The 23,505-nt window shown below is 43.2% G+C and overlaps 1 protein-coding gene, 1 non-coding gene and 1 pseudogene across 6 annotated transcripts in view; 2 read left to right on the top strand and 1 right to left on the bottom strand.

Moving 5' to 3' along the window:
- Fam168b (family with sequence similarity 168 member B) overlaps positions 1 to 23,505 on the top strand; it is a 38,860-nt gene that overhangs the window by 10,300 nt on the left and 5,055 nt on the right. Inside the window, exons 3-6 of one of the 5 annotated variants that reach the window (XM_004836002.4) lie at positions 9,840 to 9,923; positions 13,227 to 13,268; positions 21,420 to 21,562; positions 21,639 to 21,837. In XM_004836002.4, the coding sequence (XP_004836059.1) occupies positions 9,840 to 9,923; positions 13,227 to 13,268; positions 21,420 to 21,562; positions 21,639 to 21,837 (468 nt within the window). The remainder of the gene's footprint in view (positions 1 to 9,839; positions 9,924 to 13,226; positions 13,269 to 21,419; positions 21,563 to 21,638; positions 21,838 to 23,505) is intronic. The other 4 variants (XM_004836003.4, XM_004836004.4, XM_004836005.4 and 1 more) reach the window with 4 other exon arrangements.
- LOC147829898 (small nucleolar RNA SNORA48) lies at positions 4,307 to 4,427 on the top strand. The gene has a single exon (XR_015447498.1). It is a non-coding gene; the product is annotated as a small nucleolar RNA SNORA48 (small nucleolar RNA).
- Positions 5,331 to 9,840, bottom strand: LOC101711451 (CDK5 and ABL1 enzyme substrate 2 pseudogene; annotated as a pseudogene).

The following is a 23,505-nucleotide window of genomic DNA, read 5'->3' as shown; positions in this document are numbered from 1 at the left end:
ACCAAAAAAAAAAAGGAGGAGAGATTTAATTTGGCTCATGGTTTCTGTCAGTGATCAGCTGGCCCAAAGGCAGAATCATGGCAGAAGGGCCTGGCAGAGCACAGCTGCTTAGTTCTAGGTGATGGGGAGAGCACCAGTGAGAGACAACACCCTCCAAAGGCGTGCCCCAGTCCCTGCCATGGGCCCACCTCCTGACAACACATTCAGGGGTGACTGTCACTGGACCAGTCCCCTGAATAGCAGAGCACCCCCACGATCCACTCACCTCTAAGAGTCTCTTCATCCAGTGTCCATGACAGTTAAGATTAACTGGCACAGTCTGGGAGGCTGAGGCAGGAGGATGACCAGGAGGATGACCAGTTTGAGCCCAGCCCAGGCAACTTAGTGACTTAATGAGAATCTGTCTCAGAATAAAAAAGGCTGTAGCTCAGTGTAAAAGCTTTGGGTTCAGTCTCCAGCACCACAAAAATAAAAAACCTATTCACTGGCACATGGGAACATAGGAGGCTGGTTAAGAAATTTGAGGAGAATGAAGGACTAAGCAACTGGAGGAAGAGGAGTGATGGAGTTTTCCAGATTGATGAAAGATTATTTAGTGGTGAGACCTATTATTTTAAAGCTATTAATGCTAGTGTAAGCAAAATATTAAATAGCTGAAGAGGATCCTGAGTGAATCTGGGCCAGGGAAACAGCCAGAAACCTGTTATTAACATTACCTAGTAGGATAATAAAACATTGCTTGTCATAAACATTAGTTACGCGCAAGGCTGTGAATGCTGAAATGTCTGCATTTTGTACTGCTATTTGATTAGTAAAAGGGACGGATTGGCAAACTCTACATAAAGGTCCAGGGAGTAAGTGTTTTGTGTGTGTGGATTGTACAAGTACAGTACTCAGTTCTGCTTTCAGTACAGAAGCAGCCTTTGACAATATTCAGCGTGCTGTGCTCTTAACAAAACTGAAAAAGGTGGTAGACTGTTGTTTGCTGACCCCTGGTCAAGAGAACCACTTTTAGGTTTTTTCCTTTTTTGGTCTGAAAATCACCCAGCCCTCTTATTTTAAGACAAGGTCTTGCTAAGTCACGAAGTTATTCAGGCTGGACTTGAGCTTAGATCCTCTTACCTCAGCCTTTCCCAGTGCTGGGTTCATAGATGTGCACCACTACGCTCAGCTTAAAAATTACTTTTAAAAGAAAATTTCTCTAATTTTAAAATGATTTTAAATTTTGTGGGCTTTTATATAATTTTTCCCTTTTTTTTCTTTATACTTACCTGTTTTTTTGGGTTTGATTTTTTTTTTGAGTCTCCCTGACTTATAAAACTATCAGCAAGGTCTCAGTGCAGTAAGCACTGCAGGTCCTTTAGACCAGATGGTCAGAAATGTAGACTTAGGTGCCTCCAGAGTTCTGAGGCCAATGGAACTTCCATCCCAAAAGCTGACAGGATGTTGTGAGAAGAGAGTGCTTTCACGGTATTTTATACTTTGACAAGTAGGTGGACCCATTACCTATTTATTTACATTTAACACGTTCGCGATAGGGCTGTAATTTATGTCTCACTGCTGGGCAGCTTGAACCACTGGTGTGGTACCTGCATGACTTTCCCATCACGTGGCTTTTTATTAATTTTACGAGTAAAAAGATTGATAAAAGTGATTAGATCTGTTTGTACCACCAGTGGTACAAGCCCAGTGGGAACATGTTAACAGAAGGGCAAACTCTTGGCCAAAACACATTTTTAATTATAGTAATTATTTATATAATTGAATTTATATCTAGAATCCTACTGGTGTTCTCTCTTTGTTAACACCTCTTGTTTTTTTGGTACTGGGGATTGAACTCGGGACCTTGTGCTTGCGAGGCAGGTGCTGGCGCCACTGAGCTAGATCCTCAGCCCGTTAACACCTCTTTTTATTTTCTTGCCTTTTTTGGATTAATCAAATATTTTTCTTTAATTTTCCTTATATTAGAAATTTTTTAACTATACCTTTAGTGGTTATTATGAAGATCATAATACTTTTGTAACCCCCTTTTCCTTTTATTCTGCCATACCTTAAGATATGACTTTCTTGGAAAGAGTGGTACTGGGAATTGAACCCAGTGGTCTTCTACCACTGACCTGTAACTGCACCCCCACCCCTACCCACCTTGTGATAAAGTCTTGCTAAGTTGCCCAGGCTGGGCTTGAACTTGACATCCTTCTGCCTCAGTCTCCTGAGTAGCCAGGGGAGGCCACTTTTAAAATTTGGTACAGTCAGCTTCCATTGATATTAACACATTATTTTTGATACCCTTCATTGCTTTTTCTATTGACATTTTTCTGTCTGGAATCATTGCCCTTTGTCTGAACAACTTCCATTAATATTTTTTTCCTCCATAGGTCTTTGAGTGCAATTTGTCTTTTGGTAATGTCTTTATTTTTCTTCATTTTGGGGGCACATTTTTGCTGAATATATTTGTTTTCTATAGCTGCTTACAACCACAGACTTGGTATGTTAAATTAGCAGAAATTTATTTTCTCAGAAGTCTGAAGTTAAGGTGTTGGCAGCTGCACTCCTTCTGGAGGTGCTGAGCATTGCTTCCTCTTGCAGTTTCTGGCACCATTGGTCTCCTTGACTTACCACATTTTGGCCACATCACTCCCATTTCTGCCTCCACGGTCACATTTTCTCTTCTGTTTGCTTTTGTTAAGGACACTTGTCATGGATTTAGGAACCACCTAGATAATCCAGGATGATCTCATCTCAAAATCCTTAGTCTTATCTACGGAGACTTTTTCCAGATAAGGTTTTAGTACAGATTCCAGGGATCTGATATGATTCTTTTGGGAGCCCACATTTGCCTGTAGCCTTGAATGTAGTGTTTTAGGTTGGCACTTAACTTTCACTCAGACTTTAAAGTCATAATTGCATTCTGGCTTCTATCAGAATAATTTTTGCTTCTTTAAAAATTGTAATTTTCGTCATTTGAACTTAAATATTAATACATCCATTTATCTAATCCTGCTAGTTTTGCTCAGATTTGCCATAAAAATCTATGTGCTAAATCACAATTCATTTATTTCCTACAGCTTCTGTTTTCTCCCAAATACCACTCAGTTGTTTTATTTTTTTATGTTTCAAAACAATTTTACTTCAACAAACAAATACCTTATATACTTGAAAACAACCCGTGACAAGTAACTTGAACATTTTGAAGTCAGATATTCATTTATGCACATGTATGTTCACAACTGCTGGATGCTGAGGAAGTGGCACCAGGTCTGGTTTCGTTTGGTCACAGCCCAGCTGAACACCTTGGACACAGCTCAGACTTCTGGACTCAGTCTAGAGGATGACAGGTTCAGGCTGCCATTTGGTGTAAGTGTTGGCTTTGTTGCAGCAGCTCTCAAGATACCACACAGTGGCAGTTCTTGGTGTTACTGAAAAGGACATACAGAAGGGCTTCAAACAGACCAGTGTGGTAAAGGACTAAATCTTCCCACATAAATAACAAACTTAAGTTACCATTGTGTTCATCAGCCATTTTCTTCATACTAACATCTGTGGAAGTCCTAAGGGGATGTGCCCCAGAGAGTAGGTTGTAAACTAGAGCAGTGTGTAGGAAGTCAGCCCCTTACAGACTTCACAAGTGGAGTGCCCGGGAGGCACCATTTTGGTGATGGGACAGTCTAGGGAGTGGTTGCCTGGATTTAGGCCCAATACTGTGGGGTATAGCCTTGGGTCCACAGAAGAGTTTGGAGAGACTCCTTGTCACGTTGAATGGGAGACTGCACAATAAATTAGAATAAGGACTGGTTCCTCCTTGTCCTTCAGTCTTCCCTTTGTGTGCTCTGGCTTTTATTGCTGCTCAGGGCCTGGGTAATCAGGGTGAGTGCAGGGAGAAGGCAGGCAAGTAGCTGAGTCCCTCAGGCAGGATTATCATCTCCCTTTAGCACAGCGTCTGCCAGTGGCAGGTCTGCAGGATGTCAGCAGCTGGCCCCTGAGGAAAAGCAGTATTCCTTGGTTCCTCAGTGTTTTTGATGGGGCAGCAAACACCCACGTGGTCCACTGCAAGAACATTGGACAAACTTGAAAAAGCAGATGATGGTTCAGGTGCCCTGTGGCCACAATCTTGTAGAGAAGGGACAACAGTGGCTACTTGGCATGGTGTGCCATGTTGGCTGAACTGGCCAAGACAGTACCTACTTCCTGATGAGGAAAAGGCACTGACTGAGGATGCTGTGGACAGCACACTGGTCGGTGCCTTTGTGTGGTTTCTGGTCAGACCTTCAGTGGGCCTCCCTGGACCAGTTTGTGAAAGACCCACTGTCCCTGATCTGGTGAATGAAGAGTTGATGCTCTCTCATCAACCAGGGGCAAACCAACCCTATTTTTGAAGCATGGCTTCTGGTCTACATCGCTGCCTGGTTCATGCCTTGGGCATATTGGAAAACCTCACAGAACCAAGTCCTAAGTCACAATAAATAGGTTTCTCAGCCACAGTATTGCTTAGGAAAGACAAGAGCCAAGAGTCAGTAGTTGTCCTGAAGTTCCAGTGTTGCGAGTTAGTGGGTTTTCCTGATGAGAAGCAGAGGGTGGGGCCTGGCCAAGGTTGGGCTGGTGTCTGCTAAGCCCTGTGGGGCATGCAACATGGCAGTGTGGGATTTCACAGTGATGTGATCCTTAAAAACAGGTCCAAGAGTTAGAAAAAGATCAGAACAGACCTGGAGTTTGCTCTTGGTGGCTTAAACTGACACCAGAAGCCAGTGATGATGGGGGGAGGCTCTGGAGGAGCTTTGCTCAGGTGGAGATGGAGCCAGCAGGTGTTGATGCTGGGAGACACTGCTGGAGCAGTGGCACCACACTGCCACATCCAGAAAAACGAATATCAAAAATAGATACTTGAGTAAGGTAAACCTGGCAATCTCAGCATGCTTTTGAGGTCTGGACACCCAGATCTCTGTTATGCTAGGGCTGCAGCTGGTGGTTTGCAATGGTAAGGCAAAGGGAGGAAGACGGTCCGAAATGAGGCTTCACCACCACACAATGAAATGCAAAGGTCCTGGTGCCAGGCTGGTCTCAGGCACATGAGAAACCAGTCAAACCCTTCACTGTGTTCATGTAAAGCTTCAGGAAAATTCTCAGAGGTACTCTTGGAGGTGTGGTGCACTATGGACGAAAGTAATGTCTCTTTCCAAGGAGACGTGGATTAAAGAAATGAGGTGCACTGGGTACAGAGCTCAGACGTAGAGAGAAGGGCAGTGGGCAAGGTGGGGTGGACACACAGATGTTGGAGGCCTCAGTGCCGGGGCCTCCTTGTTGATTAGCCTTCCTGCGAGGCTGTGGCCTGGCTAGAACTGCTGGGTGAGGCGTCTGTAGTGAGGTAACACTGTAGTGAGGTTCTCTGGAAGATACAAGGCCAGTTCAAAGCCACGAGGACTGTGAACTCAAAAACCAATGAGATCTCACTTGTTGAATCAGAATATTTCTTCCAGCCTGTTAAGTTGCTTCACTTCTTTCTTGCGGAGGTCACTGCTGATCTTGGCAGTGAGTAGCACGCAGGCACCAGTGTGCAGTTTGCAGTTCTGTTTGTTGAGCTTGCCCTGCAGTACGAGCTTCTCATAGTATACATAGGCCATGGACATAGTCACGGGCTCCAGGCTGCACTTCTCAGACAGCTTCCTCATTTTCCACTTCATACTCCTGATTTTGCTCAATGTCAGTTTGATGTGTGGAAACTTTTCTCTGAAGGTCTTGTTCATGTCCTTCTTGAGGTCTGAGGACTTCACACATTCTATCACTGTGGTCATGTATGAGGCAAAGATGAGGACACACTTGTGCTTTCCACAGGGCCACTGTGGGTTGTCCAGGAGGTTGGGGTTGTACTCCAGGTTGTCTCCCCCATTGCTCCCTAGTTCCGTGCCAGCTGGTGTTATCTTGGCAATGGCAGGTTTGTGTCCCGACCCTGGCAGAGCCCGGGTGATGCTGGGCTGAGGTTGGGGCGGCAGGCCATGTCTGTCACTCTTGTATGCAACCAGAGCATTGGTAGGGTACAGGAACTTTGCGTAAGAGACAACCTTTCCATCTGCTTCCAGTTCAACACCTTCCAATTCAAAGACCAACTCGGAAGAAACAGACACGCCACCGGAGGGATGCCTCTGCTTCTGGCTCTCCACCCTTAGGTCACTGATCCGAAGGCCTTCTCCATAGGGCAGGACTGAGAAGGCCGTGCACAGGGACCGCTTGGCACAGATGAGCACGATCCTTCTGTTCGTGTCATACTGCCTCATGTTCTTGATGAAGTGGGTCTTCAGGCCTTTGTGTCTAGGCGACCCAGGTACATGTTTGGTTCTCTGTACGGAGGTGCAGCCCACTGTGTCTTTCAGGGAGCAGCACTGGGATGTGACTTGCCTCCTCTAATGCTGCTGTGGGGATGAGCAGGCCCTGGGGCACCACACTGGCACTCAGCTGGGGGATGGTGGGGGGAGCAGGGGCAGCCGCAGGGTCTTCTTACCACTGGGGGCCCAGGCTGAGGGGGCTGGCCATCCAGGGAGATGTTATTGAGGAAGAAGAAAGTGGCTTATGGCACCACTGAGTCCCCGCACCTCCGCTACCTGGCCAGCGGGTTTCAGCTTTCGGCTTTCGGGTTTTGGGCGTGCTCCAGCCTGGCAGGGCAGGGAGTCAGGCCTGGGGCTCCTCCCTAAGGTGCTGCCTCACCACAGCCCATAAAGACTTATGTCAGAATGACTGCAGTCTCTGGATTATCTGTGGGTCTTTCTGTTGTCAACTTGTCTTTTGTTTTTTAGTCATGTGGTCCTGTCTTTTAGCCTGCCTAGGAATTTTCATTGGTTGTCACACACATAGTATTACAAATTGTGAAGGTCCAGTTTGTGGCTTTCTTTGCCAGCTGGATAGTGTGGTGGTGGTGGTGGTTTTGCTTCCTTCTCTTCATCCCCCATCTTCTTCCTCCTCTTGTGGGGTTTTGTGCAGCCTGGGTGGAAACGGAGTAGAAATAGTGTGGTAAGCTTTGTTCAGGGTGAGGGTATATAGTGAAGGGGCAGGGGAGAGAAGCCCAGAAGCAGCAGAGGCTCCCCAGGAGACCAGAGACCAGGTGTGTGGTGGTGTCCTATTTCTGGTAGTTTACATGGCTGTTTTAAGTATGTGTTATGTATGTTTTCTGTTTGATTTTAGAGCATTTAACTCCTTTTTAAGAAGGTTGGTATGGGAATAGTCAACCAAATAAAGGTAGTTTTGTAGGGACCCTTAGATAAGCTCTAGCAGATAAGCACAGGGCAAATGACTTCTTCTGGGAGTTTACTCAGAGTTTATGGGGAGAGATGAGGATATTTGGATTTTGTGGGAATTGTTGCAGAGGCCTATAGGATATGATTTAGGTTAGTAGTGGTTATGTTTTAATAAATAATAGAATGATGTTTTAGAGCATTCTAACTGGTTCCCTGATATCAAAGCTATATCCTGGCAGCTCCTATGGGTGAGTTGGGAGCAGTTCCACAGCCTATGTGGGCCTCAGAGTCTGGTCTCTGAGGGAACTTTCAGTCAGTCCACAGAACAATGATGGAAACCGCTGCCTTGCTCTTTCCAGTGGCAATTTTAGGTCTATTTCAAGTGGAATCTGCCCTCGATGCCCAAAATGAGTTGATAAAACATTTGCCTACACACATTCTTTTCTCACTAGTTAGGGCAAGTGAGCAAGTGAGAATCCAGGCAGGAAATCCAAAATGGCTGCCACTGAGGTAGAGGAGAATCAGTTTCAAGAACCAAGGAAAGCAACTTTGTGTGTTTGTTTTTTTGGTACTGGGGATCGAACTCAGGACCTCGCACTTGCAAGGCAGGCGGTGGAACCACTGAGCTAAATCCCTGGCGCAGGAAAGCAACTTTGAAGCAGCAAAGTTGTCTCTGAGAACTAAGCACTTTTAGGGATTCCCGCGGGCCACAGGTGATAACCCCTGTTTCCCCAGAAACCTGAAGGGCAGCTTGGAGAGCAGGGAGATGGAGCAGGGCATCCAGGCTGGAGGAGGTGTGTGCTGCAGGGATTTGAGAAAGAACCTTTATCAGAACCTTCAATAAAACCTACCCCTGAACTCGGTATGTAGCTCAGTGCTAGAGTGTCTACCTTTTATGAGAGAGCCTTGCATTCAAGCCCCAGAACTGCAGAAAATATAAAATCCATTCACAAAGATGTTCCCTGCCCTGCTCCTGGTTTTCAGCTAACCCTCAGGGTTTCCTCACTTTGGTTACTATTACCACCATAGTGCCTTTGGGGTTCTGGTACACTTAAATGTCCTTGTTCACTGCCCTAGGAGACACCATTCTTTGGGTTTCCTCAGCCCAGTGTCTTTTGAAGACCACTGTTTTCTTTCAAGTTTATTTCTAGGTTAGAGAAGAGAGGAATAGAGAAGTACAGCCTCTTATAAGTAGTTGTGACACTAATGAAGCTATTGAGCTTGAGTTGGCTCTGTCTTCAGTACGAAGGCTTTCTAATGCCCTAATGCCCTTGCTGTCACACAAGTGTCATCTCCCGTGTGGTGAAGCAGAGGGCAAGCAGAAGGGGGCAGGAGTCTCATGAGCCCCTAGTCTCTGAGGAGGACTGAGCAGGTGACGGGCTCCCTCTGCTGGTGGCCACCCTGGAGGCCGGATTCTGACCAGAACACTAAGTGTGTTTAGTGTTTCTGTTGTGTTCATAGTAGGGATTATTAGTAGCTGTGGTTTGGTTTAGTAAAGACCCAGCTTGCTATTATGTGGATCCTGATTGGATTTTTCCCATTTCTGTGTGTCTACAGGGCCAAGCCCCTTCAGGAAGAATCCTGAAGTGTAAAAACATTGACAGTCTGGTGATCCTAAATTGGGGGAGTTGGGTTAGAACTTCAGAATATGAAGAAGTCTGAAATGAATTTAGAAATTTAAAATACAGTAGTGCTTATAATTTATCTTCTAATTGAAAATATGCAGTACTGTGGCAATGTCTTTGGAGTCACTGAGAATATATGGCCTTAAAACACTTATTGTCTCACAGAAGGAGAAATAGGCTGTGGTTCCAGGCTAGATTTGAATGATGGTTCTTCCATACTTTGAGTGGTAAAGCCAGATATAGGATCTAGCGCATGGTATTTTTAGTACTCCTATAATTCTTGCTAAGTAAGAAATCATGTGATTAGAATCTGGAATAAAACTGCCAGAAGTGTTGGAGCTTTCCTTCATCTTGGATTCTTTTAAAAAAAATTTTGGTCATTGTGATTATGATATTGCTGTTCTTATTTATTTAGATGCTGTTGATTTAACCCAAGGGCCTCAGATGTGCTAAGCACACACTCTGCCATTGAACTACACCCATAGCCTTTTGCTTTGGCTCTTTTTGACAGTAAACTTGTGACTCAGTTTCTGAATTTTTTTGCCAGTTGTAGGAAGTTACAAGAATTTGATTAGAGGTTTAAAAGACATGATTATGGCCATGCACATTGGCACACAGTTACTGGGGAGGTTGAGGCAGAAGGATCACAAGTTCAAGGCCAGTCTGGGCAAATTAATGGGACCAAATCTCAAAATAGAAAGGGCTGAGGTGTAGCTCATTGCAAGGCCTTGAATTCAGTTCCCAGCGTCCCACCCCTCAAAATACCTGATTATGGTTGTGACCTATCAAAATTCTGAGGTAAAAAAAGACAACTAGAGATGAAGTGTGAAGCACAGAGTGCCGCCATGGTCTCTAAGTTAGTGTGTGTGTGTGTTGGGGGGCCGTTCTGGAGACAATGGTAAGAGCAATATGTTTGTGAGACTTCTGGTTATAAGATCACCTCACACTTTCAATGATGACATCCCGTTGTGCTGTGTGTGTTTTCCTTCAGCTGGTTTCCCCATGGGCTATGCAGCAGCAGCTCCTGCTTATTCTCCCAACATGTACCCTGGAGCAAATCCTACCTTCCAAACAGGTATGTTCTGGTTGACCACATGCATTGTAATTCAGTTGGGGGAGAAAGTGAAGGGAATTGGTTTTGAGAAGAGGGAGCATGGACTTAGGATTTGGCCTTGTAGATTTCTTATTTCATAAAATTGCCCTGTTGATAAGGGGGAAAACAGTATAATTCTTAGTGCGCACAAAGCTTTAGATACACTGTAAATTCTGCCCCCATACAAATCTGTCACAACCTGTGACAGGTTAACTCTGTGTGCCAGAACTTACGTTCATGTAGTAGAGTTGACTACTAGAAACCGAAAGCTATCCCCCACCCCCCAAAGCTATCTTACTGATTTCTCTCCAATAGTTTGGCACTTGGTTATATTTTTAAAAGAAAGTCTTGTTTTCCTTGTAGGGTTCTTGGGGATATTTTTACATTTTAGAAATCATTGTTCAAACTGAATTGGTTTGGATCTGAATTTTGTAAAGATTATTTAGCAGGGAGTTCCTCCAGTGAAACCTGCACATTTTGTTGGGTTCTTTCAGGCTTTATTCAGCCACAGGACTTTGTAATTCCTTTGTAGCAGTGGTAGTCCATGGTTTGATATAAGAGCTTGGCTTGCCTTCCACAGGGGATGGTGATGGTGTCTTAAAAGATGATGGGGTAGTTAACTTTGACAGAAGAGATATTAGTAGTATCCCTCCCCAAATTCTTCCTGTTTTGTGACTCATATAATTCTGCCTTTGTATTCTACCCTTATGTCCATCTTTCTGTCTCCACTGTGACCACCTCTCTTCAGCCCTTAGTTTGTACTCAGAGACAAACCTTGCATGATCTTCCTGGTCCTAGGCCTTCTGTCATAAGTTCATGTTCATGCCCACTTCAGCCAAAGTAATGTGGGGTGAACTTCTTGATGCTTTCCCATCACTATAAGACACAGTTAAGCCAAGAGTTTTGATTTAAACTGCTGACCCTTTGATATAGTGGTCTCTTTTTTTTCTTTCCAAAACAGTTTTTTTTTCCTTTTGTATTCTTGTCTAGCTTTTTCTGGTGGGGGGGGGAGCACAGTTTCTCTTTGGCTTGACTAGAATACCTCTTCTTTGTGCCTGTCTTTGAGGCTGTGATGAACATCCCTTCTTTGAGGTCAGCAGTTGTTAACATGCTGTTATTCCCTGGGCGTTTGTGCCAGCCATCCATCTCCTTTTGTAAGACATCCCACATTGTTTAACTCTTTTTGTTGTTCTCTTGATTTACTCCACATATTTATCATGTACTGTTCAATAATCTTTGCTGTAAAGTATATGGCCAGCACAGTCGGGAGTGAACATATCCATTATTGGTATAAGTTTTGAGTTTTTGTCTGCACATTTCTAAGTCCCCCAGGCTGCAAGGAATCACTGCTCTGCCTTTTCTTGCTATTGATGAGTTTGTGTTTTCTAAAATGTTTGTGTAAATGAATTCACATAGAATGTCCCTTTTTTTGGACTGGCTTTTTTCATTTGGCATAATTACTTTGGCACCTGTCTTATATATATCACTGGTTCATTCCTTTTTATTATTAGGTTATGTTCCACTGTCTGGAAGTAGCACTTTGTCCATTTGCCAGGTAGTGAGCATTTGGGTTGTGGTTTTGTTGTATTATAAATGGAATTGCTATGAATATTTGTGGACAGTACCAGTCTTTATGTGCTTAAATTTCTCTTTGAGTAGATACAGAGGAGTGGAGTGACTGGTTCTTAAGGCAGATATGTAGTTAACTTTGTAAGAAACTGCCAAACTGTCTTCCAGAGTGGTTGTGCCATTTTACATTTCCCTTAGAGTATGAGAGATCTGGATGCTCCACATCCTTAGCATGGCTATGATCAGTTTTTAAAATTTTAGCTATTCTGATGGATGTGTAATGTATCAGTATAGTTTTAATTTTAATTTTCATAACAACTGATGGAAACTAATCATCATTTCTTTGCTTTTTTTTGCCATTTGTAAGTATGTCTTTGGTAGGGCTTATATGTGTCTTGTATTGTGTCAGTTACAGAGGGTTTTTTTTTTAAAGACCATTGGGTTTTTTTGTTTTGTTTTGTTTTGAGACAGGGTCTCACTATGTATTTCAGACTGACCTTGAGCTCACTATGTAGCCCAGGCTGGCCTAAACACGAAGCAGTACTATCTCAGCTTCCTGAGTGCTGGGATTACAGGTGTGCCCCACCACACTCAGCCATTAATTCATTTTTATTATTTCTATTTTCAATTTTTAAAACATTTCTTGAAATACTTTTTTTTTTTTTTTTTTTGGTACCGGGGATCAAACACGGGTCCTTGTGCTTGCGCAGCAGGTGGCGAAACCACTGAGCTAAATCCCCGGCCCTTTAAAACATTTCTTAAGAGATCTTTTTACGTTGCCTAGGCCGGTCTTCAATTCCTTTCTATGCTGAAGTGATCCTTTTGCCTTAGCTTCCTGAGAAGCTGGGACTGCAGGTATGCACCACCACCACACCCAGGGCCTAAATTTGTTTTTTTATTGTTGAGTTTGGAGTGATTTTTTTCAGTAAATGAGCTGTAGAGGTTTTCTCCCAGTCTGTAGATTCTTTTATTCTTTTAATGGAGTCTTTTTTATTTTATTAGTAGTATTATTTTTTTGGTACCAGGGATCGAACTCAGGACCTTGTGCTTACAAGGCAGGTGATGGCACCACTGAGCTAAATTCCTGGCCCCTAATGGAGTCGTTTAGAGAGGAGTAGTTTTTAAAATTTGTTGAGGTTCAGTTTATCTTTTTTTTTTTTGTACCGCAGATCGAACTTGGGACTGTGCACTTGCAGGGTAGGCGGCAGAACCACTGAGCTTACCCTGGCCCTATCATTTTTTGTTTTAATCATGATTTTGAGATCCTTTCTGATAAATCTTCCTAACCCAACTTCATAATGATTTTGTCCTTTTTTCTTCAGGAGGTTTTATAGTTTAGGTTGTACATTTAGGTCTGTGGGCTATTTGGGGTTAATTTTTGCATACGGTGCTAGATCTGAGTGAAGTTTACTTTTGTGTATTAAGGCTACAGTAAGCCACCATAAAATAAGTTATTTTTCTAGAGTTTTCAAAGGTAGCTAGTTCACTTACAGTATTTTTTCTTAATGGAGGAGAAGTTAAGGTAAAAACTCCCAACTAAATTTTATCATTTTACAAAAAATACCTCTTATTTATTTGAGGCTGACCTAGTTGTTCTTGCCAAAAGTGTGCAGCCCTTCCCTTTATAGGAGTGTTGCTGTGTGGAGGCTGTTGGCCTCTGTAGGATAGGCATCACCCACCTTCTCTTACAGCTATCCTTTCTTGGCCCTTTTCCAGGACTGCTCTTAAATGGATCCCCTAACCCAGAAGCTGGGACAGGTAGGTAGGAAGTGCGATTGCCCAAGCGCCTGCCTTGAGATGAGGTGTCCACTGATGGGTACCAGACAGTTGTTGGCTGCCAGACTGCTGGCCTAGCAGTACCAGATTTTTTTTTTCTTTTTGAGAAGCTGCAAGTAAAGACTTTTATGTGAAATTGGTGTATGAAAAGAGATGGGCTCGGGATGTAGCTCAGTGGTAGAATGCGTACCTAGCATGCATAAAGATCTAGGTTCAATCCCCAGCACCACCAAGATACTTTGAAGATCCTGTCAGTGACTTGAAGTGCTGTTGAATATGGGACACAGCTATACTCTGATCTTTTGAGTTTGTCACGTTTTAAATATTTTAATTTCCTTTTTCAGTGGACCTTTCCTCTTACTGAGCAAGCCAGTCATCACTTTAAAAACATTAAGGAAGTTTTTCACCATTCATGCTTCTTTCTTGATATACTTTCTGGTTTTCTTAAATCATCAGATTTGTGGACAAAGCTGATCTTGGTGTAGGGACTTTATTTGTGGAATTTGTCTTTCAGGCTGCTTTTGTATCCCCTAGTACTGTTCTTTTTTTTTTTTTTGGTATTGGGGATTGAACTCGGGTCCTTGTGCTTGAGGGCAGGTAGTGGAACCACTGAGCTAGATCCTCGGCCCTGCTGTTCTTTTTTTTTAGCCCCTTAGTCCAAGTGTGACAAAGAGAGGGTTCAGAACACCTACCTACCTTGTGATGTTGAAGTGTGATTTTTGCTGAAGGGTTCCATTACATGCAGTCTGGAAGCGGAGAAGCTGACCTTTGTTTTGTCTTCCCAGAAAATGTAGTAGGCTGTATACACATGCAGCCAGAGTGAGCAGTCTAATTTTGGAATCACAGTTTGGACTGTGAGGTGACTAGGTGGTTTATCTTCTGGCCACGTTTAACTTTACTCTTGGCATTTGTCTGAAGAACAGATCTACCCCTTCACTGTGTTATTGGAGAATTGTAGCCCCAGGCTCATGCTCAGGACCAGATGTCAGCAGGCCAGGCTCAGGCCCTCAGCTAGCATGTTCAGGCCTCCGTCTTGTTCTGCTTATGGCCAACCAGGACCGGTAACTGATACTTGGCAATGATGATCTGAAATCATGTAAGCTCAGTGTTTAGAAAAAGATGGAAATGTGCATAGAATGATGTATCTTATGGTACTAATCAGATTGTAAACATTTATATACTAGTATGAACACTTCTAATAAAGTATTGGTTTAATTAAACTTGGTATCACAACGTTTATTTTTATTTTTATTTATTTTTTGGTACTGGGGATTGAACCTCAGGGTCTTGGGCTTGCAAGGCAGGCACGGTGCCACTGAGCTAAATCCCTGGCCCCGCCTGTTCTTTATTTGAAGGATATTTAATAAGTGAAAATTCTTCCCACCTTTTTTTTTTCTTTTTAAACTCAGACTTAGGCCTGTGAAGTGAGACCCTAGGTCTGTTTAAAAATTAAACTTAATTGATGGCAGCCACATAGCAGAGAATAGCATTAGAATAATAGTAGGCTGTGGGGTTGTAGGAGACTTTTAAAGGTTTACATGTACATAGTTTAAAAATTTCAAATCTATAAGCTTTTAAAAATGAAAACAGCAGTTCCCTACTACCTTGTTTTGAAAGCCTGTTCCCACAGCATAGGCAAACTCAGTCATTAAACTCTTCGAGCTGTTCATTTTGCTGTTGTGTTCCATATGTCCACATATTCTGTTGCTACTTTTTTATTTTTTTAAAGGAAATACTGCTTGCTGATGTGTCAATTTGGATAAGAATTTAGCCTTTTATTTCCTTGAGCAGGAGGGTAATGACTTCTCATCCCTCTTAGAGCCTTGTTCACAGTTGTGTCATGCATATGTGGTTATTTTTCATCTGCAGCCCCTTTTTCCTCCCTGGAATTGATGCTCACCTGGTATCTTTCATTAGGTGTCTGTGATTCTGTCATTAAACACCCAGGGTCCCACCAGCTGTGGGAATGTCCTCTGAGGGCATTTCTGTACATGGGTGTTCTGGTGTCTGTTGTGCTCAGGGAATCCCTCTTGGAGACCTGTGCCCAGGCCTTCCTCACTCGTCTTCTTGGGTGTGTGTTCAGGCTGGCAGTACCCATCCGCCTTCTATCCCAAGCTCTTTCTACAGTTTGCACAGTGACAGGATGGTCATGCACTTTCTTGTTAGGAATATTGATGGGTCTCTTAGAGGATAACTGTATTTTCTTTCCACTTGTGAATTCACCACGTTTAAGCTTTTACTTCTTCAAACAGCATTTCCTTTTTTCCTGTCTTTCTTTTGTGAGTCAGTTTATCATGTAGAACTGTACGTTTCTGTTGAGCATTGGCTGTATTTTCTGCAGAACTTGTCTTAACTTTGTTCTTCCAGACCCTGCCCAGCTCCCAGGCTGTCTTTCACATTAGGTTGCTGAAGATCCACGTCTTCCTGTGATAACCTTTTTAAAGGCTCAGCCAGATACTGGTTCTTCTAGATGCACACTGGAATGTAGTGATTCAGTCAGCTAGCTTCCTAACTTGTGTTTTCAGCTGATGAGTAACCCTTGATGGAGATTTTGTACCTAGCTCTCCTCACAGTTCTGTCTTTGTCTGAAAGCTGTCTTTAGTTTGTTAGGTTGGTTAGTTTGGTTTTTTGTCTTTTGAGACAGTCTCACTGTGTTGCTCAGGGTGGCCTTGAACTTCAGGTCTGAGACCATCCTCCTGCCTGAGTCTCCCCAAGTAGCTGGGACTACAAATTAATATCATTGAGTCCAGTTTGAAAGCATATTTTCTCATTTATTGCAAAAAATTGTCAGATATACAGAACAGTCCAGAGACCAGTATAATGAGTGCTCAAAATACCCGCCACCTAGATCCATCAGTTGTCATTTTGTCCTCTTGCCTTTATCTTTATAAGGATGAATGTGCATGTGTGTACTCTTTTTCCTTTTCCTTTTTCTGCTGAACTAATTCAGAATTGTGTATAGCCATTGTGGCTCTTTTCCTGTGGACTTCAGAATGTGCCTTCCTTACATTACAGTAAAGACATTATTCTTCATGATCATTGTCACATTTAGAAATAATAATTCCATAATTTTATTAATAGTGCATGCCATACTTAGAAATAGTAATCCCCTAATTTCATTTAATAGTGCATATTCAAATTTCTCCAGTTATAGCAAAACTTTTTTTATAGCAAAATTTTTTAATATTTGGAATCAGGATCTACTTAATGTTACATGTTGGCTTTATTTTGTATGTCTCTTCTTTGTTTGTTTGTTTGTTTGTTTTTCATACTGGGGATCGAACTTAGCTTGCGCTTGTGAGACAGGCAGCAGCACCACTGAGCTAAATCCCCGGCCCTCGTTTCTTAATCTGTAATACTTTGCCTAACCATTACTTTAGTATTTTTTGACTTTAAAAAGTTTTTGCTAAGAGCAATTTTATTTTTTATTTTATTTTATTTTTTTTGTACCAGGGATTAAACTCAGGATCTTGAGCTTGAGAGACAAGCGATGGCACCACTGAGCTAAATCCCTGGCCCCATTTTTTGGTTTGTTTTTAACAGGGTATTGCTATGTAGTTCAGGCTACCCTTGAACACACTATGTAGTCCAGGCTGGCCTCAAACTTATGACAGTCTTTCTGTCTCAGCCTCCCAAGTGCCGGGATTACTGGTGTGCACCATCATGCCCAGCAGAAACAATTTTAAATATGTGCACAAGTAAGTGGGAGTATAATCCCTGCTTATCCATCACCAGCTCAGAGCTGATATTTTTTATCTGTACTCCCACTCCTTTCCCTTGTATTATTTTGAAGCAACTTTTGGGTATTGTCTATGGTTTTTAGTAGTAGCTTTAAAGGATACTTGTGTCATTTTCACACCTAAAAACAAATTCCTTGATGCTATTAAAATTATAATCATGCGGGGGATTTATTAGCTCAGTGGTGCTGACACCTGCCTCGCAAGGACAAGGTCCTGAGTTTGATCCCCAGTACCAAAAAAAAAAATTATAATCAGTGTTCATATTTCCAGTTATCTCATCTATGTTGCAAATGCTTTTAAATTGAAAAATGAAGAAACTGCAAATTCTGAATGTGGTTCCTAATTTTTAAATCTAGCATCTCTTCTCAAAATGCTACACACAGAAGGTAACTATGAATAAATAATTTGATTGTGGTACTTAATAAATTGTTAACATCTTGTTCAAGAGTGAGTTTAGTGACTGCTAGGGTGATCTCTTGATTAAGGTCTGTGGAAATAAAGCAGCAAGAACTGGACTTCAGCTGTGGAATGGGAGTCACATTTAGCAGTGTCTACCTGTGAGTCAACAAGAGCATCTGCTTGGGGTCTTGCTGTGTTGTGGTTATGGTTATGGTTATGGAACGTGAAGGAGGAGTGGCTTGTGGGGAGGAAGCTTATCCAGGATGTTACTTTCCCCTGCTCTCATCTCCATGGTTCCTTTCTTTTTAGACAACATTGCCCCACTCTGAGCTGAGCCCTGCTTACTTGCCAAGACTGCATAAATGCTGCTGTGTTGGTGGTCTGTTTTCTTGCAACTTTCCTCTGTAGTCAGGTACCTTGTGGAGAGAACTGGATTTTCCCAATTGTTTCTGTGACAGGGCTTTACCCTATGTTGGTGGCGGACAGCTGGTATAATGCTCTCATGGCCAGGCCTAGTGACAGTGTGCCTGCTTTGCACTGTGCAAGCCAATCGCTTAGAGATATGGCTGTCCTGGGCCACCTCTTGGGAGTGTCAGTGCATGGCAGAGACTTGATAGCTACTGTATTGCCTTTTTTTTATAATTAAAGAATAGGGCCGGCGATTTAGCTCAGTGGTTTCACCGCCTGCTGCACAAGCGCAAGGACCTGAGTTCAATCCCCGGTACCCCCCCAAAAAAATTATAATTAAAGAAAATGTTTTGAAGCCTTGGGGTTTCATTGGCATGCAGTAAAGCATACATAAAGTTTTAATTTGAATTTCACTATGTGAAACCATCACTTTGCCCTTTTATTCTTAAAGACTAGGAGATGGACAGCCTTACAAAAAGTGACTGTGTTAGTGTTCCATCTGTGTAATTGACTTTCTCAGAGAAAATGCTTATCTTGGCTGAATAATTTTGAAAGTTTCAGCCCATGATCAATTGACTGACTCTATTACTTTTGGTGAGGAAGCACATCGTGGCATAGGTGATAGTGGAGGTTCCCCTCAAAACTGGGGAATGAAAAAGAGTAAAAGAGGTCCAGGGTCTTACCCATGGTGACCCAAAGACTTCATCTCTTAAAGTTTCCATCACCTCCTAAGAGCACCATGTTAGGGACCAAACCTTCTCATGGACCCTGGGAGGACACTCAATATCTAAACTGTAGTAGGGACCCTTTAGTGGTCTTGACTTTGAACTTGCTTTTCTAACTCCTAACAGAAAATCTGTGTACTGGACTCTTATTTAGCCAAGCACCAGTATTGAAAGTTGGTGTATTCAAATTTTGGCAGTGTTTCTGTTTCCAGTTAATGTAGCAGTAATCAATTGTAAAATAATACAGAAACCTGAAAGGATCTTTTCTTACTTCAGTTAACAATCAGTGGAGGTTGGGAGTCCCTTCATTTGAGTGAAAGGATCAAAATTGCATGCAGATAAATGGACTTGAGTATCTTCTTTGTGGCCAAACACTGGGCCAGCTGTTGCGCAGACTGAAGGATGTATATGAAGGGGCATTCTGGGTATGCCTCAGAAAGCAAGATTGGAAGGTCTTCATGAACCTGGACATTCAGCATATGGAGGTTCAGAAGCCCTCTAGGAATTGATGTGTATCTATGGCCGAACAAGAGAACATAACTGACCTGGCCCCTGGGAGGAATGCAAAATTTCTTTCTTGTGGCTTAAAAAAATGACCATTTAATATGGGTGGATTTCCTGAAAATCATTTATTCTCTTTCTCTCTTTTAAATTAAAAAATGTGTACATTGCTAAATACAGCCTAGTAGTATAATTAAAAATTTTTTAACTTAAAAATTTTTATCCTTGGTTTTTTTTTTTAATTAATTGATTTCTTTGGAGGGTTACCGGGAATTAAACTCAGGGCCTCGCGCTTACCAGGCAGAACTGTGCTGCTGAGCTACATCCCTGGCCTCATCGGTTTATTTTTTAAGCTTGAAGGGTAATTTTGTATGAAACACTTATGTTAATTGTGCATTTGGATGAATTTCCTTCTCATGGAATCACTGCCCAAAACAAAATACAAAAGGGCCAAGGATTTAGCTCAGTGAGGTCACTGCCTCACAGCGCAAGGTCCTGAGTTCTGTCCCCAGTACCAAAACAAAATACAGAACACTTGTATCATCCCAGAAGGTTTTCTTTCCCTCACTCCTCTTTCTGATTTCTGTTACCATAGGTGGGTTTACTTATTAAGTATGTAAATACTGTAATTCAGTGTGTGTTGCTCTGGTCTGGCTTTTTGTGTGGATATGTCACAGTGTATCCTTTCCCTTGCAAACATTTGGGTTATTTTCCATTTAGGAATTAGATTGGTGAACATGTTCTACAATTCCCATTGTGAACTCGTGCTTTCATTTTTGTAGGGGTAATATCTAGAAGTTACATTGCTGGGTGCTGTGGTGAGCATGTCTGTGGCTGGAGATGGTGCACTTTCTGGTACCCATGGGCAGCCTGAATGCTCCATGCCTTTGGCATCAGCTGGGATATGGACTGCCTTACAGACTGTTCAGGGTAGACTTTACATGTACTGGAAGCCATCTGTTACCATGTGTAGCTTGGTATGTTTGGACAGTTGTATAGGGCTATACAGTGCCACCACAGCCAAGTGACTGCTCTTTGAAAGACCCACATACCCCTCTGCCTGTGGCCACCAATTGTGGGTTTTCTGTCACTGTAGATTTGTCTTTCCTGGAGGTTCCTGTCATGCACACAGCATGTAACGTTCTGGCTTTCTTTCATATGATACAATGATTCTGAGACTCATTCATGTAGTTTTGTGTGTCCTCGGTTTGTACCCTTTGATTGTGAATGGTATTTGGTTGTGAGGACACACACCACAGCTTGTCTGTTCCTCAGCTGAATGGTGGACATTCAGGCCCATTTCCAGCTTTGGGTAGATGAGCAAAGCTGCTGTGATCATAGCATTCCAGAAGCCCTCACCCGTCTTCCCTGGGAGCAGATCTCTGTCCCTGTTGCCATGGGGAGTCAGGCACTAATGTTTACTCAGTACACTCATGGCCCCTCCGTCCCACCAGGGACCCTCAACAGCTGAAAACATGCTGGTGGCCTGCAGTTTTCCAGTTGCTGGGAAGATGCTTTCTGGTGTCAGGCTGCTTCTCCACATTCCTCACTACTGGCTGCAAGTGCAGCTTTCTTTGGTCAGCTAAGTCATCTTCCACTGCAGCTTTTTAGGTTTCAAAACACTGTCTTCGCTTCCAATCTTGGGCCATGTAGGTTTATTTTTTTTTAATTTCTCAATCTGCCTTATGGTCATTTTAATATCATTTTTGGTGGAAGCAAAAGCAAATGTGTGTGTTTAACCTGCTTCCTTTACCTCTTTATCTCCTCCCTTTACTTCTTTTACCATAGGGTGCTGAGCCAATTCCTGTTTGACAAGTCTCTCCCTTTGTTCTTGTTACAGTAAATAATGTTGAGATAGACATGCTTACAATTAATTTTTTTTTTTTTTCTTTTTCGGTGCTGGGGATTGAACTCAGGACCTTGCACTTGTGAGGCAGGTGTGTCGCCACTGAGTTAAATCCTTGGCCCTGCTTACAGTTAAGTCTTAGTGTATATTTGCTTATTTCTTTAAGGCAGATTTCTAGAGGTTAAAAGACTTAAGCATTTTTAATGACAAATTGAACACTACAAAGGCCATATCAATTTATACTCCAGTGGGACAGGACGAGTGTTTATTTCCTGGTTTTTTGTGACCATATGTTCTGGGACTTTCTCCTCCATCCCAAAATCCAACCCTACTGCAGTTGCACACAGAGCTAACAAACAGAGGCAGGTCTCAGTGAAGATCAGGGCTACAGTGGTGTCAGATCTTAACCATGTTATTCATGAGCTGACATGCGTCTGGCTCCTCCCTGCACACTCATCCTTCCCCATGTCTCACACGGGCTAGGGTAAACTTGGGCCGTTGCCTTCTGTTCCAGGTTACACTCCTGGCACACCATACAAAGTGTCCTGCTCCCCCACCAGTGGGGCTGTACCACCATACTCCTCCTCCCCCAACCCCTATCAGACCGCCGTGTACCCTGTGCGAAGTGCCTACCCTCAGCAGAGCCCGTATGCACAGGTATGCTTGGGGACACCCTATGCTGTGGGAAGGGTCGGTTTCATCAGGTCTCAATGGCTGTGGCACCCTGTGGCAGTTGTCTCTGTTCTCCCCACAGCAAGGCACCTACTACACACAGCCACTGTATGCAGCACCCCCTCACGTCATCCACCACACCACGGTGGTGCAGCCCAACGGCATGCCAGCAACGGTGTATCCTGCTCCCATCCCTCCTCCAAGAGGCAGTGGGGTCACCATGGGCATGGTTGCTGGAACCACCATGGCCATGTCAGCAGGTGAGTCTGTTCCTGTTTGTGTCTTCTGGGGAAGCTTGAGAGTGGGGTGAAGTTGGGGAGAGCCTGTGAATATTGACCCTTGGGTATAGTGTTTTATGGCTACACATAATTTAGGGGGCAAGAAGCAGCAAATTATCTTTTCCTTCCTCTCCTTCCCTGTTTCCTTTAAGTTGAGAGGAAACGGGAGTGTGGGGTGGAGAGTAACAAACCATGAACCAAGTGACCTCCCTTGTGGAGCATAACTGAATAGCACACTGACTTTTTTTTTGGTACTGGGGATCGAACTCGGGACCTTATGCTCGCAAGGCAGGCGCCAGAACCACTGAGCTAAATCCCCAGCCCAGCACACTGATTTTGATGGAGTTGATTTGTTAGTGGGCTATTATGCAGTAGTGCGGGCTGAACCTCTCCGAACTTCCGTTAGCACAAGCTGAATTTTTAGGTCAAGCTGCATTAATACACGTTTTCATAAATCTAGGAAAGCTGGTCTTGTGTTAATAGAAGTAATAGTTGCCTGTAGAAATATGTTGGTATTTATCTGCCTTACTCCCCCAGGCTTCCTGTACAACAGGAAAATAAAAACCATGGGGAGTTAAGACTTGGCTAGGGTCAGCATGTCTCCATGGACATAAAGAATCCCTGGGGACTTCATCTGATAATGTCTGGGGATTGGCTAGTCTTTTGGGTGGGGCCCACATGAGACACAGTTGGTTCCCCATAATTCTTTTATTCCCAGGCTTTACTTCAAAATAAGGGAATTGTGCCAGAGAGAAAGGCATTCCAGGATACAGTGTATTTCTTCTGCTCAGACCCTCCATTTCACTTGGTTTTCCCACCCTGTCAAGGCCAAGAAGACTGTGCAGACAGAAGCTGCATGCATGCCTTCAGCCCCTGGGAGGAGGGAGTGTAAGCAGCAGAGAGTTAGTCCCTGCACTGAGGTACTGCTTTTCCTTGAGTGGACTCAGTCACTGAACCTCTGCAGTACAGCAAAAATAGATTTCTCTCAGTGTGCTTGGAAGCTCATGTAGTTTGGAACCCTTTTTCACATGTTTCTTTGCCCTGCCCATCTAAACCATTTTTTAGTGTACAGTTCTCTCGTGCAGGTATATTCACAATGTTTTTCCTTTTGCAAATCTAAAACTACTTTACCTCTTAAACAAAACTTCCCTTTTCTGCTGCCCTCTACCTCTGGCACCTACCATTCTGTGCTTTGTGTCTATGAATTTGACAACTGTTAAATAACTTGTATCAGTGGAATCACAGTGTTTTATCTATCACTGGCTTTTTTACCTTTTTCACTTAGCATTGTGCCCTCATGTTTCAGCTGTGTTGTAGCATATATCAGAATTTCTCACCTGTTTTAAGGTTAACAGCATCATTTTTAAACTTTCGTGGTTTATCATCTGACTCATAAAAATATTTTGCATATTCTATGAAGGGGAGGCACAGACCTTTTTACAAATATGTTATCAATAGGAGCCACCTGTGGTCATACATGTTTAACTCCTCAGGAGAATCAAATCAGAGTTCTATCCTTGCTCTTGGTGTAGACCATCCCCCTCCTTTGTGCCTCCCTCTGGACAGAGGCCAGGCCCTGGATCTCTTAGAGGTAGTGGAGCTGTGTGCAGATGCTGGCCATGCAGTGTGTATGCCTGCCTTGTGTGCCAT

Source organism: Heterocephalus glaber, unplaced genomic scaffold (genome assembly GCF_053883595.1).
Source record: "Heterocephalus glaber isolate CG9 unplaced genomic scaffold, H.glaber_assembly_v1.0 deba00000347, whole genome shotgun sequence".
In the NCBI taxonomy this organism is placed as follows: Eukaryota; Metazoa; Chordata; class Mammalia; order Rodentia; family Bathyergidae; genus Heterocephalus; species Heterocephalus glaber.
Note: the sequence above shows the minus strand (reverse complement) of the source record. Positions and strands in the feature narration are given on the sequence as shown.